Source organism: Hippocampus zosterae, chromosome 16 (assembly GCF_025434085.1).
Source record: "Hippocampus zosterae strain Florida chromosome 16, ASM2543408v3, whole genome shotgun sequence".
NCBI lineage: Eukaryota > Metazoa > Chordata > Actinopteri > Syngnathiformes > Syngnathidae > Hippocampus > Hippocampus zosterae.
Genome location: NC_067466.1, coordinates 10,316,882 through 10,333,091, shown reverse-complemented (window position 1 = coordinate 10,333,091; position 16,210 = coordinate 10,316,882). Strand labels below are relative to the sequence as shown.

General features: G+C 42.4%; 2 protein-coding genes across 13 annotated transcripts in view; both read right to left on the bottom strand.

The window, feature by feature from the left end:
- Nucleotides 1-16,210, bottom strand: part of LOC127588109 (vascular endothelial zinc finger 1-like) — a 288,931-nt gene that overhangs the window by 198,883 nt on the left and 73,838 nt on the right. The window lies entirely within an intron of this gene.
- The window catches only part of msi2b (musashi RNA-binding protein 2b), a 225,664-nt gene that overhangs the window by 198,883 nt on the left and 10,571 nt on the right, over nt 1-16,210 (bottom strand). For all 10 annotated transcript variants that reach the window (XM_052046680.1, XM_052046686.1, XM_052046688.1 and 7 more), the window contains one exon: nt 10,880-10,921. In XM_052046680.1, coding sequence (XP_051902640.1) covers nt 10,880-10,921 — 42 coding nt within the window. The remainder of the gene's footprint in view (nt 1-10,879; nt 10,922-16,210) is intronic.

The window sequence follows — 16,210 nt, the reverse complement described above, 5'->3', positions numbered from 1 at the left end:
ACCTACCAGCCTGTTGTGCATAGACTCATGTTGATTTTACAGCTAAAGAGCAACACCGGCTAACGCAGTGTAATTCTTAAAAATCCAACAACAAACATTATTGCTTTGGTCCAAAGAGAATTTGATAGATTTTCAGCAGTAAACAAATTTTTCATCAACTTAACTGTGCAAAGATGATACTCTTTTTTTCTTCTTTCCAAACCAGTTAGTTTCCTTTTTTTTTTGATTGTGCATCAAAATGTTTGCATATTCTTTGCGCAAATATAATTTGTTAGATACATTTATTTATTTGTTTATTTTTTTTATTATAAATACTTTATTAATTTTATTATTACGTATTAATACACTCATGTAATTTATTTTTGATAATACTGTACCAGTCGTTTTCTTGCACGTCTTTTCCCACAGCTGCCAGGCTGTGCCCACACCGATTTTTATTTATTTATTTATTTATTTTTAAATTCTGGTTAAATTAAATGCAACATCCCATTTCTGGGACAAGCAAATAAGACAAATACAAACTACAGCAGGCCAACGTGAGAACATGACACAAATGTATACAGATGATAAAATATGATGCGGATGACATTGCCTGCGATGAAAAATTAATGGCGTGAGCCAACATGTCAGCAGTAAAATGGTGAGTGATGTGTGGAAGATAAAGGTCACAGATGAGGACCGCAACATTAGGTAGGGCAACAGCGAACTTCTTTTCGCGGCCTCCACTGATCCAGTAATGTATTATTAAGTCTCTTTTCACATGCTACAGTATATCATTTTTTTATCATTAAGTAACATATATTTGAAAAACATGTCAACAGTCTTTTTTTTGCTTCCCTTTTAGTGGAAGCGAAACACACCACAAGGCATGCTGAGGAATTCCTGTGATGAGGGTGTCCCCCTTGAATGTGAAGCAACATGCCACACGGTCTGTACGCTTGCGCATCCTTCCCGCTCCGCTATGTTCCTGCTTATTTCTAACAAGCCAATGCACATGCCTGTCATTGCCTAGCTATGAAACAATTCCCGACTGCGCAAAGCTCTGTCGGAAGAGTATAACTCATGTGACTCCTGCTTCAGATATCAATTGTAGGAATAAAGCGATGAGGACTGAAGAGTCATCAATGTCCATCGACACAGGTAAATTGATCATTCAAAACACTATTTTTTTTTTAAATAGATGTCCATAAGCTTGGGAAATACACTATACTATTGATATTCACTACACTATTGATATTATCGTATTGATATTTTTCAAACTAACATGACGTTGCACACTATGTTACATTTTCCGATCCGCTTATCCTCACAAAGGTCGTGGGGGGTGCTGGAGCCTATCCCAGCCGCCTTCGGGCAGTAGGCGGGGGACACCCTGAACCGGTTGCCAGCCAATCGCAGGGCACATAGAGACGAACATCCATTCGCGCACACCGAGGTACAATCTGGAGTGTTCAATCAGCCTGCCATGCATGTTTGTGGAATGTGGGAGGAAACTGGAGTACCCGGAGAAAACCCACGCAGGCCCGGGGAGAACATGTAAATTCCACACTGGAAGGTCGGAGACGAGATCGAACCCACGATCTCTGCACTGTGAGGTTAACACGCTAACCATTGGACCCACCCAGGAACACCCCCAAAATACCCTTCTGTTCAAATTCAGGGTTTTTGTGACAAATTGATTTTAAAGCTTTTTTCTGCCATTATTGCTGCCAACAAGTTGTACAAATTGAGAGCTGAAGTTGAAATCAACAATGGAGATGTGGTGGCACAAGCGTGCACGCACTCCTATTTGCGTTCAGAATGAACCGATCCCATTCAGTCACGTTAAATGTGACTCAGCATGAACCTGCCATCATTTAAAATAGCTCAGATTAACCCCCTCCAAATTGTGGCCGCATGAGCAGGGTTTTCTGGCACTGATGTCACCAAATCCAGTGTTATAGTTCAACATGTTCATTGAACAAAGCTTTCTAAATTCTTTGGATGGTTCGGGGGGGTTTGGACGGTTCATTTTAGATCAAGAGTGCCAGGTTTCGTGAGACTTCCGGGAGAAACCCCGGCTAAACACACGGTCAACCAAACCCTCATAAGTAGGATAATAAGGACCTCATTTGGCCACGAGCCCAACACTCGCACGGCCGCCTGCGCCATCAAAACGTAATGCACGATGGCAGATTGAAGGGGGAAAAAAATAAGACCCTGTGGCAGGTTATCTCACTTGGGAAATTTGTATCGGTTTGCGACAAGTAGTAAGTTAAGTTACCCTTTCTTAGTTCCTGGTAAGCCTTCAGAGTGTTTTCCTTTTTGGATTGTGCTGGCATTGTGGCGGTGGGTACTGATATTGTGTTGAAGAAAGCTGGTGAAGCCGGTGGGTTGGGAGCACTCGGAAGTCGCAGGTGGGTAACCGTTTTATGGTCCCCTGAAGAATAGCAAGGGAGTTTCATTAAATATTTGACCTCAGTCTTGTTCCGACGTCAGATTTTATTTTTGGCTGCTCATTACAGACAGTAGAACTGTGTTTTTTGTTTTTTTTTGGTTCTAACTCAAAAAAAAGCCCATTGAAGCATGTTTTGAGAGCGCAGGGGGAAATGGCAGTATTTTGAGGGTCATACCTCATAGCAACACAAAACAAAAAAGAACTATGAATCGTTCATTTTTAGAAAATCAAAATTTTGAATTATGGACTATGAACTGAACTTTTCCAACACTGGCCAAATCAAACAGCGCTCGCCACGGTCCGTAGACAGCTTCCAAAGCATCAGAGGGTCAGATTGTTCAAAGGTATCAGTCAAGACGAGGGGAACAGACTTTTCAAAGCATTCGTGTGGGCAAATGTGTTACGGGCCGAGGAAACCAAGGTTGAATCATTTTGACGGTAATTCCAAAAGGTACAGTATGAAAAGAACACCAGACCTAAAGGGAAATTTGGATATGGCAGCATCACGCTTTGGGGCCGTTTTTATTCAGCTGCAACTGAGGCCTTTAGTCAAGGTCAGAATTATGAACAGTTTCAACTACAAGTCAGTATTCGCCACAAACCCAGCTATAAGATGGTGCATACTACATGATCTCAGCTTTATTTTCTTCATTTGAGTAGTATATCATGGGAAAACAAGTTTGAAATGGATTTGTCTTGCTCTCATTTGTTGAAATCACCCAAAACATTTTTAAATGCCATTTGAACAGGAGTGTTGCCTTTTTGTATCCGCGGTATGAGTACATTGAGACAAACGTTAAGTCCACCACCAACATGCAGCTTTGTTTATATAGCTACAACACATGCATCTAGATCTGTCAAGAGTCAAACGTGCACGGACAGTACATACATATGACACACTTTTACCGGCACACATCTGATTTGTTATGCCCATTTACTTACAGCTACACTCGGGTCTTCACAAACCTGACGACAAATCATTGGTCAAATTTGATAACATTTAATTCTTGTTTAAATAAGGCAGAAATGAAGCTGGTGGGAAGTCAGAGGTGGACAGCTCAGTGAGCCCTGTCAACAATAAAAGTCAGCAGCATGATTAAGGGGTCTATTTATAATGACTTGCATCGAGCAGAACTATGATTGTGGCTCATTCAAATACGACGTGAAAAACATTCTAGTCTTTATAGCTTCACCCAGAAAAGGGGGACTTCTATTATCTCTTTATTTGATTAAAACAGTTTTTTTAAAAAAAGAAAAAAGAAAACAGTAGAAAATGGCTGCCTTATCCACCTGTCATGCAGTGCACTAACGTAAGCCAGTTTAGAACTGCAGTGGTGAAGAGGGCCAAGGTCAGAGACACCGTTCCGGTTTGTGCTGACCATAAGCATTTCCGATTAATTGTCTCGCGGTTAGATGACTAAGAATGCCAAACAGATATTTTAGCGGTTAAATGCATTCAGCTAAGACCGCGGGCAACAACTCTGTACATAAATAAGAAAGAAACGCATCCCTGGCAAAACATTACACAGTGGGGGGGTTTTTTGTTTTTGTTTTTTTATTGATTCAGTACCAGGAAATTCTGGACCAAATCTGAAAAGACGTTTAAAAACGTCTTTGAGAGTGAATGAGTTCATTTTAAAAAAATAAATAAATAAATAAACAATCAATTTGTGTTTCAATGTCTATTTTACTATATTTTTGTAGCCTTGTAGTTACGTGGCGTACAAAAAAGGCTTTTGAAAAGAGGTCCTTCAAGACCATGTCCTCTTCTGTGGCCGCTATCCTGGCTGGATCACTGTCCTCATTACTGTCAGTCAGCATCAGGTTTTAGCAGTGCCAGGCTCCTGCACAGCCCTCTGTCCTCTCTGCCCTGCCAGCACTTGCCTGCCTGACTGCTGCCGTTGGGTTAGCATTGTAAGAACCCCTCATTCCCCGAGAAAACCTAATTACTCTCCGCCAGCAACCAAGGAGACCGGCGCAGAATGGGAGGCAGGAGAAAGAGGAATCACACAAACGTGCACTCCACTTACAAGAGATCTGACAATTATTCATAAAGGAAACAGGAACCAGCTTTCGCCATTTGCACAATTTATCTCTCAATGGAGGTATAACGGCTGGCAAAGAAAAGAAAGCAGTATGTTATGAAAACACACAAAAAGAACACGCGTGAATCAAGCTCTTTGACTACCCGTTAATTGGGTCACTCTGTTGGCAATTGTACGGGACCGCCAAACAGTCATTCATTTGTTTGCGCTTTGGCCCCCCTTTTTTTTCATCTAGAGCAGTTCCACTGTGGCAAATGAACGCAAAAGAGTTGACATGTCAGGGACTGAAAGGCAACATTTCCACACAACAGCTAAAACCACAAGGAATAGCGTCGTATAGCATAAGACAGAAAACAACATTCAAACAGCAACATTGACTGATTCGGGTTTCGATCAGTTTCTCGCGTTGCAATTTGGAAGTGGAAAAAGCCACTCGAGCGCGTACAGTGCAGTGGCTCAGACCGTAAGGACTCGAGATTTGGTGGTCACGGGAGAACTGTTGTCGACAGAAAATGTGAAAACTGGTACAAGTTCGCGGAGAGAAGCTTGAGCCCTGCCAGGGGTGACCTTGCCGCTAAATTCCCAACTGCTGTTGCACTCTTAAAGAATTTCGGGACTGCCAACGCTCGCAGTACTGTCTTAGATACTGTGCACTGTGTCGGGGCCACTGGCAGTAAAGTGGTTCCAGACAAAAAAATATGTATATATATGCACCAAAGGCTTTCCAGCTGGGTTTCCTTTTCGTGTAAGAAATAAAAAATTGGAACTGACAAAGATCAAGAAGGTGAATTTCGCCATGTGCCCTTTTTCACAGTGACTTTCATTTCCTTTTTACACAAGGGCTAATTGTCTGATACATTTTCCACCTGCTGACAATTCTGTCCTAGTCCTGCTTGTAGATGAATAAACAAATAAATAATGCATATATGACTGTATCGCTTCAGCCGCATTCACTTCGTAAGGTACCGACCGTATGCTTCAAATACAGTCTTGGTTCTCATTATGGCTTCCTTTTATTTCCACATTCGTTTGCTGCATTGGTGCACAATGAATGGCAAAGGTCAAAGGCAACTATATATTCTCAGTCACAAGAAATACGGTTGTAGCAATAAACTACGGATTAATCTTGGTTGAGTCCAACTTTGACCCCAAGTCTGCTCGGTTAGGCTCCAAAACCTCGACAACACAGGTATGGATGGGATGTTTTGGTCATTAAGTCATAGTCATTATTTTGTAGCCTCTTGGGGTGTCAAAATTAGAGATGGGCACCTGACTGCATAGTCGATCGACTTTTAGGAAAATGAATTAATGACAATTACTGGATTTTTATTTTTTTGTCATCAATCCTTATAGGCCATCCATAATTTAGGACCATATAACAGTGTGCTTTTTTTATGGTCTTTTAACACAGTAGCTTGTTTTCCATGAAAGTCACACCCCGAGAATCATCCTTCATCTCACGGAGAGTTTATGGACAATAGCTGTGCATCTGTTTGGGAGAGGGGAATGACAAACCACCGGCTTGTGTTTGGCATGTCTTTGCTCACTATGGACCGTCTCTCGGTTACAATAGAGTATGTAAAACCCATTTCAAATCCCATTTATCCAGAGAAATACAACCAATGTCTGTTCTGCGGGATTGCTCGCTTATTTCGCAGCGACGTGTCGCGTGCCATATCTCCCGAAATGTGATGTCAGCTTTGTCGGAAACACAGCAGCGTATTCATTTGGTTACTCGGGAGTCTATATGTGCTGCGGGAATGCCCTGGAATATGGGAGGGGTCTAATTAAAAATATCCCGCTTCACATGACAAATATCTGGAAGGGCGCATTGTCAAGCTGAACAAAAGCTACTGATATAGCACTCTGTTCTTCACTGAGGACTTTTGTCCTTGATTATTCTTTCAGACTCATACAACTGTGGAGAGTTGGAACGGGGAAGCTGGTGCTTTTAATAAACTCCCCGAGACATTCAAAGGGCCTGGCAGCCACTGAGGTTTCATTTACCCAGCAGTGAGCTGTGTCATTTAAAATAAGGATCATTTTGAGATGGGGGGAGGGGGGGATATCATCATGCTAAATCTAGATCAAATAACAGAGCAAGGTGTACGACTGGATTTGCAAGGCGGGGTAATCCTCAAAGAGGTGCCAAAGAGCGCAATAGACAGTAGCCGAGCAAGGTATTGAGAGATCAAGTAAGACAGGAATATTAGAGTGGAATATGAAATATATATGCACATATGCATGTGCCTTTGCACGGAAGCAGTAACCCAGGGGATATATTTACTTCTCACGGCATTGTTATTCGAATTTATTTAAATGTAAGGCATGGCTCTCTTGAACCACAATACAGTGAATAGTCTTTTTTTTTCTTCTTTCAACGTTCAACTCAATCATAAGCAAAGTGTCCCACAGAACGGAGTGAGGAGACTAGTCAATTTGCCAGTCACAGAAAACGCGTGCAATAGAGAGAGGAAATGAAATGGATAAAAAGGAGGTATGTGTGGAACGAAAAAGCAGAACTAAGACATAGCTGCCAGCCATGCAGCTTTGACAGTCTGCCGTTAAAAGGGAAGCCACAGTCACAGGTGTCAGCCTGGAGTAAAATATAGGACAGCGCTTTGACGTTACGTCGTTGAATTACCTCAATCAATGCGCAAGCAGGCTTAGCCATTCTCTTCAATGACATTCAAAACGTATGGGTTAAGTAACGGGGGGGTGTAAAGGGTCTTACAGATAAAATACAAACCGTTCCGCAGAGTGTTGTCACAGCTGCCTCTATTAAGGTCACATTTTATTTGTGGACAGTCTTTTTTGTGCATGCCGAAATTTCTATGAAACAACAACAACCAGAGCAAGAGGGACAGCGGGGAGGGGCGAGGGGGGGCTCTTCGAGAGGTGCAAGGAAAGGTTTACGGGCAACGCTCTCCCAAATGAAGCCGCTAAGTCCTTTAATTTTGAAAACAAGCCATCACGACTCATCTCCCACTGAAGTGGCCGCAAGTCCCACCGGCGATTAAAATAATGCTGAGACCTGCCGTGATTGTGTGCGACTCCACCGTGGGAAGAAACTAAAGCGGCGGCAGCGGTTGACACCTATCATTGAAAGGCGAATTTGGAGCAAGGGCGGCGGAAGGCTGGTTTTGATTTCCCCGAGAAACACAAAGATGGAGCGAGGCAATCGGGCAACAAAGTGGATCTGAACTGAAACACAACATTTTGACACTAAAATAGAGTGCACCGGGATCTCATCATAGTTTGAGTCCAACTGCAAACCAAAAAAAAAAAAAAAAAGTAAAAGAAAAATTGATTTGCTACACTTATTGATGCGAGTCTGTTTCTTGACTACTGCTGAGGTGCCCTTGAGCAAGTTTCCAAACCACCTTCCACTCAAGCTCAGACATTGTCTTCTACCTCTCCTTGCGTGCCTGCATGTGCAACTTAATGATCACTGTCGGGATTGTTAAACTTTCATTTGTCTGCAAAATAATTTGTAGTAAGGAATAAAGGAGGGAAGATCATTACACACACACACACACACACACACACAAAACAAGCATAACTTCTTATGGAACGGCTGCATCAACAATCAACATAAACCATCGGAGTGAATGGCTTTCACTTATATTTACTATGAGGAAATAAAAACGGAGATTATATAGACATGCCATAAATCACATGCTCATGTCTTGGCGCTCGGCCAGAAGTGCGTGCAGCTCCTCCTTGCAGTGCCTCGAGCTAGCGCGATATAGATTTAAGGCGCGTGACGCAAAACACAAACTAGCTATATCAGGAAAATATGGCGCCATCAATCCGGAATTTGTTTAGTCTGTCGCCTTTGAGGGAGGTGACCCCCCTCCCCGCCCCCTCCCATCATATGCCAGTGACGTCACATTACAAAACGAGCGCCTCAGCGTACTGAAACGGCAACGTGATGATGAAGCGCCTAATTCCTTTTAGAGCCTCTTTCAAATTGCCATCAATATATGCTGACGGGATGAACGCTGTTGTGGTTTGAAGAATAATTTGAATGCTCACAACTTAAACAGGACTGATGGCTTTTTAAAGAAATGTCATCACCTATTTTTAAATGAAACCATTGTTTTGCGTTCAGGGCTAACGATGAGACACATTTGAATGGCTGACCTTTAAATGAAAGCAAAAAGGGAGAAACCGGCTGCGAGGAAGAGCCTCGGACTTGCGCGGGTTTCCCCAACAAAGCATCAGGTAACAGAGATTCGCAATCATCTCCCAACTGCATTCATGATGCAATGAGATGCATCGAGTAGGTGTTCAGTTGAATCATCTGGGCCCGTGGCTTTTTCAGCAAACTAGACAAGGCCTCAAGTTATTGCCATCACATCTGAATACCAATTTACTGAATCTGTCAAAACAATGGCAACACATAGAAGAACAACAGTGGAAGATGACAATGCTATTTGGGACCCGGGGTTGTACAGACGAGTCGACGAGTCGATTTGTCAACTTGACTCCACCAAATATCACGACGCCATAGCGTCATGTCGATGCCTGTGTGTTCCAATGTGCATGTTCTGTGTAAAATCAGTGAATGAGCTGTCCATTGTGACTAAATGTACGCTATACAAACATGCATCTATACATATAGCGATAGCGCGGTATCGTATGATCCTTTTCAGATGCACTCTCATCCTTGAATATACACAGCTCGTGATACATTTGATCTGCCTTTCTTATGCTGAATATTCCGAGATAAGCTTCAGCACCGTGACGGGTTTCCGGACAACAGCTTGCATGTTTTCTATCATGCACACAACTTGGGGTTGTCCCCCTCCCCCTCCCCCATCCCTGCCTTTGTGACCTTGACAACGCTGAAATACGCTGATGGTCGCCAACAAGCCAGATCACAGAAATCAAACACTGCCGCGATCTGCCAATGCACAGCTAGAAGCAGACGCCCGTGTGCATGCTTTGTGGTTGATTTGGTATTCTTAACCCTTTTGATGCAGGTATGCCCTAAAATCATTTTCTCCCTTACTATTTTCCTTCCGGTCGAAGTTAGGCACTTGCAAGGTTTTCGTCTTAATAGTTGCTGCCAAAACACTTTTGCCAGCGCCTTCTCCTCAGAGCGGACGTGTCCGTGTGTTTGGCCACGGGGAGCAACGCCGTCTGATCCAAGTTGTTTTTCCCGTGATCCTGTCATCCCCGGTGCAAACACCTTCGCTTGTTTACAGCCAAATGTCCTCTGCGTTCACCTTCACTTCCTGTCTGTTTCCAGCATTAGTCTACGTGCCGTACATAATGCGGCGCTTTTACTGTACTGCAGCATTTGGCAGCGAAAAAGGGTCATTGTCATGGTTGCCGATGAGATTGATTGGCGAAGCCCTGTATCGCTCGTGCCGATTTGAGCTCCTCTAAAACTCGAACCGGGGGGGCAAATCCAACCAAAGCTGAGAGCCGCCAAGCAGTGCAGGCGGGGAGCGGCGAAGCAAGCGGGACAAACGAGTTTAAAATGCAAAAGATGTGGGACGTTCTTTCTTAATGGGAATACGGCAAAAACTTCAGCGTGTCGAAAGAGAGAATCTCCGAGACATTTCCAAGTTCTGAGTCAAAAGTCCCAAAAGTGACGTGTAAAAGTGCTTCGCGACACCCTGAGGTGCTACAGCTTTCACACTAAACGCTACGGGGAGGCGGTTGTAAGAGGGCATGTCAACAAAGCCTTCGACCGTGCTGCAGCACCATCTGCACGCGTTGCATATTTAACCGTCAATGGAGACGCTCAAGACCAGCAATCAAGAGAAACGATAATATGCATCATGAACAACAGCCCCAGTGTGATTAGAGTTTTGTCTCCGTGCTAATTGTGACGCGGCTTATATCAATCTCTCTTTGACTTTGAATACGAAAGAAAAGCACTGACGGTGAACGTATTTCATATTTGTCAGTGCAAAAGACAATTCCTTTCCTCATTAAATCTTCTTATATACCCGGCCATTCATGTCATCAAAAATTCCACAAAGACGTGCGCCACCAACGCTGCACGGATTGCACAGGACATTGTGTGTATTCCACATTCTTTAAGCTTTTTTTTTTTTTTGGCACAGCCAAGTCAAACAATGGTTGCACGCTCGTCTCCGAATGCAAATAAATCAATTTCCCCGAAATGGGTTTTATTCCTATACAATAGCGTTGAGTGGGAGCATGAAAACAGCGATGATATAAAGGAGAGATATTTTTAAATGTGCAGAGCAGAAACAATGTGGGAACAATGGAGCCAGACGAGGTATTTCTCTAAAGCAAACAGACAACCACTGCCTCTTTGAATCTGCTGTGTGGCCACAGAAAATTACGTATAGTGGTGACACGAGACATAATCATTTTCTTCTAGGAGGCAAGGTGACCAATTTATTCTTCTTACCTTAGGCTGGGCGCGACGTGGAAAGGCAACCTTAGGATCAATCTGATGGGGAGGATGTGGGGGGGGGTGAGAAAAAAGAAGAAAGAGCGGAGATGTTAAAATATTTTAAAAGCATTACATTGCCTATTTTCTAATCCCATCTAAATGGCCAGAGTGCAATCAGTGACATGACTGAATAGACAGAAGTATTAAAAAAAGGGCATTTCAAAGCAACAAATTCATTATTCAAAAGATTCAAATGTGACTTTTTACCAACTAATCAAAGCATTTAAAAGGTTCATAAATGCTGCATAATCAAGTCACATTAATCCATGTGGTTGGCTTTTCAAAAGTGGAAAGCATTTTGTTAAACTAAGGCTGCATTCAAAATGGAGTTATCGGAACCGCAATCAAAAATTAAGTGCACAAGGACAAAACAATATCAAACCAGGATTTGTTTTGCTAACGCCTGCATCATAAATAACTGAATAAGATTATTGACGGTATTATTCCCCTTTGCCTTTCGCTCTGTTGACCACTTAAAAGTTTTCCAATTTATGGAACCCCAAAATTGAACTAAGCGTTCATTTCATTTCACATCGTTAGCGGTAGGTGAGTCAGTGATATCAGTCAACAAAAATCACATTACCCGTACAAACTTTTACATTTTATGCCATGTCATCCGTTACACAGATAAGTTTCTGGTCATGTCTCCCTCATTACGATCCACGTCAACGCTCAATTGATGGAGCTCCTTTGTCACGTTCAAGGCATAAAATGCATTAATTTAACTGGGCAATGAACCACTGGGAGGAAAAAAAAAAATCATTCATTACTGCTGATCAGTGTCCAACAATATCCGAACATGGGATGAGTCTAATATCGATTAATTGTTCGTTAAGAACTTGGTCAATTGTGCGGATCTGACTGATGATTCAGCACGTCTTGAAGCCATTTAAGCAAATTGGGGTGCACTACTTTGCTGCAACCAGCAGAGGCACTGTTGAGTCAGTCATCAATCCTAAGCGCCCGATATGCAGTGTAGTCAGTCATCAAAAAAGGAATTGTGAACATCTCGAAAGGGATTCTCTTATCCCATTTGGAAAAAAAAAAACTGAATGTTAATTTCCCAGAATGGAACAAGGAAATGAAGTCAAATGCCCATCTTTACTCGTGATAAGTTGGACGGTAGATATGGTAAGACACAAAACTTTACAGTAAATTGGGGAAAAAATAAATAAATAAAAGTAAATCTGGAGATGAGCTATGACAGCCGTGGTTTGACTAGCCATAGTCACGATGGTGGAGGGTCGCTGTGAATCTGACCAGGAATCACTGATTGAATATGACACGGAGAAAATGAGAATCCCGGGCTCGTGACGCCTCCAAATAACAAGCTGGATGCATCAGATGAGCATGTTTGCCCGTCTTGTGCTTGTTATGTTATTAGTTTAATTTTCCCCATTAATTTTACTGGCATGAAGGTATGTGACACTGGGAAGTGTGGGGAGGGGGTGGTGGCGGGTTTTCATCAACCTTGCACTTTTAATAAATCACACAGCAATGTCATCCTTAAATGCATTGCGATGAATTTCTCCCAGATACACTCGGTGTCTTTTCGTTCCGGCTTTCATTGCATTTTCACGTTTGCGTATCATTTGGAACCCTTCGCAGTTTACGAAGCCAATTCCAACCGTTCATAAAAGTTATTCTTTCGGTGCAGATGGATCCATTTAAGAAATGCGTACCCTGCTGGGGGAAAACAGCAGAAACAAAATGAAGGCGAGAAGCATCTGCGCAGCTCAATTAAGCCAAGGAGACTGACTATGTTTTAATGCGTTTGAAGGGAAACCATGATGCGCTCTCTCATTGCCATCATTTCTGCCAGTCTCAGTTATTACTGTTATCTCTCTAAATCAGGCCACAATGAGAAATGAATTCAATAACACCTGAGTATGGAAACCCTGCTTGTAATGAATTTCATTTAAAGATTTGTTTTAGCACTTAGCCTCAGGCTTAACCAATTGAAACTCAATTACTATGACTGCCTCGTCTGCGCCAAGACAACATGTCATGCTCGGAATACCAAATTCCAGCGCGCCTTCTGACCTACTGTATCTTCCTTTTGGGTCAGGAGTCCTGTGTTTCCGCGTGTATTATTTTTACGATTCATAGTATCTTGCCGTGTTACCGTATCTACCTTACATTGCCGCTGAAGCTGTACGTACTCAAAATTGTGTGAAGAAAGAACGATACGGCTTCTCTGTCCTTTCGACACGTAGGGTGGATGAGCAACTGTATTAAGAATGTACCTGTGATACGATCAGAGCCATGTCGACAAATTAGCCACAGATGATGCAATTCTTTGGAGAAATGTTGCAGCAGTACCTTTTTAGGTCACAACTTATGATGAATGGCTCCTTTGAGGAAAGTGAAATCAAGGGCAGGTGAGGTGTAGCGATTGTTTCCCCACATTTTTACATACTCATGCATATGTAGTTTTGTGGTTCAAAACTGTCGGGCCCCTAAGGCCATCAAGCAAAAAAATACGCACTGCCCCCTTTGCTCCGGATAACCAGAGTGCCAGCAATTACGTCGTCTCTGTTTCACCTGGATCATCTTCATGATCATTTCCATATTAGTAATTTACTAAGATGTTCGACCCATTGACTTTGTGGTTTGGGAGGAAAATGGCAAGATCCAGCCGCATAATAAATGTCAAGGAGGTTAAGCCTCTTTTGCCAGCCGTTAAAATAGATTGTGAAAATCAGCCGAAATGAAAATATCTCGAAGTGGGAGAGACAATCATTCTCGGTGAACAAGTCGTAGTAATCGTAATCATTTTAGACCTGGCAGGAAAATTACACTTTAAGGGCTAGCAGATCATACTATTGATGCCGGGCGCGTAAACTAACCAATAAGATCCTTGTAAGCCCCTATTGGAACAGAAGGAACAATATACTACGAATGGCAGTGTGCTTTCACCTTGGAACATTAGGTTTTATTGTTACAGGATTATCTGCGCAAATGCGGGCAAGTAGCACTATTAAGAAGCTTAAGACCTCGCATTTACCTTTTGTTTATTGTTTTCCACCCGTGCCAGTGTGAAGGTCATTGAGTTTTTATTTTACTATACCTACAGTACATGGAGGGGAGGGGGGAGTGCTCAATTGACATGGGTACTGTACCTCCAAGTTGTGAATACATGCTATAAAACTATCGTAGCTTGATTTATTAAAATTAAATGGGGGCAGGGAGGAAGAAATGTAAAACGTTGCAACAGGTACAGTAATGTTTATTCGACAGGATCGTACATAACTTTACAGATGTGAGCAAGTCTAATGAGAGCAGTTGTTTTATGGTGTACGTAAGTGCCGGCCTCTAATAAAGTGTGATTACCAGTTTGCATTTATTGTTTTGAAAAAAATCACGTGCGGTGCAGGTTACACAGATGATTTAAGGAGGTGCAAAAGAGGTCCTTTGTGTGAATAGCGCCACACATGGAACAAAAGTGGTTCCCCTCGAGACATCATCACAACCTGCAGTGTCAAAGTAATAAAAATGCGAACAGACCGAGAGGTCACGACCTCCCCACAGCCACTAACCCACCATCTTTTATCTTCTGCAGCCTTTTACAACAAGGTCTCTACAGGCTCCTTCCGAGTGAGATCAGCGGGAGAAACGGCATACATCTGAAAAATCTTACAAAAAAAAATAATAAAATAAAATAATAATAAATCGTCTGTATATCAATGCAGCTCTTTGGTAAACTCCTGATTAACACGTATCTGCCCTCACACGACGCCACGGTGTTTAAGCTTCAAGGAAACGGCTTATCAAAGTGCGCAGCTTCTCCCAATTTAGGGCTGTGAGGAGTTCCACAGGTGTTCGCGTGTGATAGCAAATAGAATGGCCATGAAATTAAAGCGTAAATGATTCATATCAGGGCTGTCATTCTTCGCTGATCTTTGCGGCTGAACAACTCCAGAAAGAAGCCGGTTGTTATGCTCCTAAATCAATAACAAGAATTTTAACTATCCCCCCCCCCCCCCCCCGCAAAAAAAAAGACAGCAAACACATTGACCTTTCCTCAAAATAATCGTCAGTATGTTGGATATTCATTGGTGTACAAGATGTTACACACCTGCAATGAAGGACAATGAATGACATCACCGATAACAGAGTAGGGAAAAAAGGTGGACTCGTCAATTTTTTTGGTAAACGAGTTTGAATTAGACAACGCTAAACTAATTTATCAGAGGACGTCTCGCATCATAATGCGCTTCAATGCAGGCTTAAATTTGTCACCTCGTTTCAGTAGGCATACATAATTTTGAAAAGAAACGAGGAATTTCAAACAATGTACTTTTCAAACATAAATTTGAGCCTCGAAGCCCTAGTTACATGAGCAAGTCTATAGCGCATAGAGCAGTCTAACTATCTGCAGCAGTCTAAACCCGCGCAGGTAGAAGGCGGAGTTTGTGCCGTTGTACTCCGTTGTGACCTTTGACATTGCGGAAGCAGGAATTGACTCGCTGGGGTCTGCACTGACATCCACCAAACACATCAACGGAGCTCAGAATCTGTCTGCCTATGCCTCCATCAAATCCATCAAAATGGCGTTATGCCACCTGCACCACAACTTAGACCTGCTTTTAGTTTGTCTAAAAAGTATTCTACTTTTGGTCACGAAATTGATAGACGTGCGTGCGATAGAACACCTAATAAGGCGCAGCGCAGCCTGCCAAATTCACGACTAAACTAGACTTGCCCCGACATTAAAAATCAAAATGCGCCCGTTTTCACTCTGAGTGCAAAATACTTGTGTCACCAAATTGTCCCGGCATGAAAATGAAGATGAGCTTTACACAAAGCACACAGTCGCCTGTCTATGAAAATAGCGCCCTTAGAATTCAGAAATTAATCAACCAACTTGATTTTTTTTCTGTTCATCAATGCAATTAAATAACTATAATTTGACATGTTAAGACATCAATTTGAGTAATAACTTTTTTTTTTAAGTGGCTAATCCATTGGGCATGGGAAACAGTCATTTCGTGACATCGAGAAAATTATGTTGGAAGTTGACTCAAGGAATCAGCTCAAAGAGAAATAATCATTAGCTGCAGGCCCCCCCACCAATAGTACACAGAAGACACGGACGCAGCAAGAACTAATCACACTTTCAGCCATAATTAACTGCAAGAGCGAGCCCCTGCTAATGCAAGGGCACATCAGAGTTCAGATCATTCGACTGACTTTCTTTCCAAATCCTACATGATGAATATAGGGGAGGATTCTTATAGACTGCTCTTTTCCTACTTTGCAACTTTATTCACAAGCAAAAAGTCA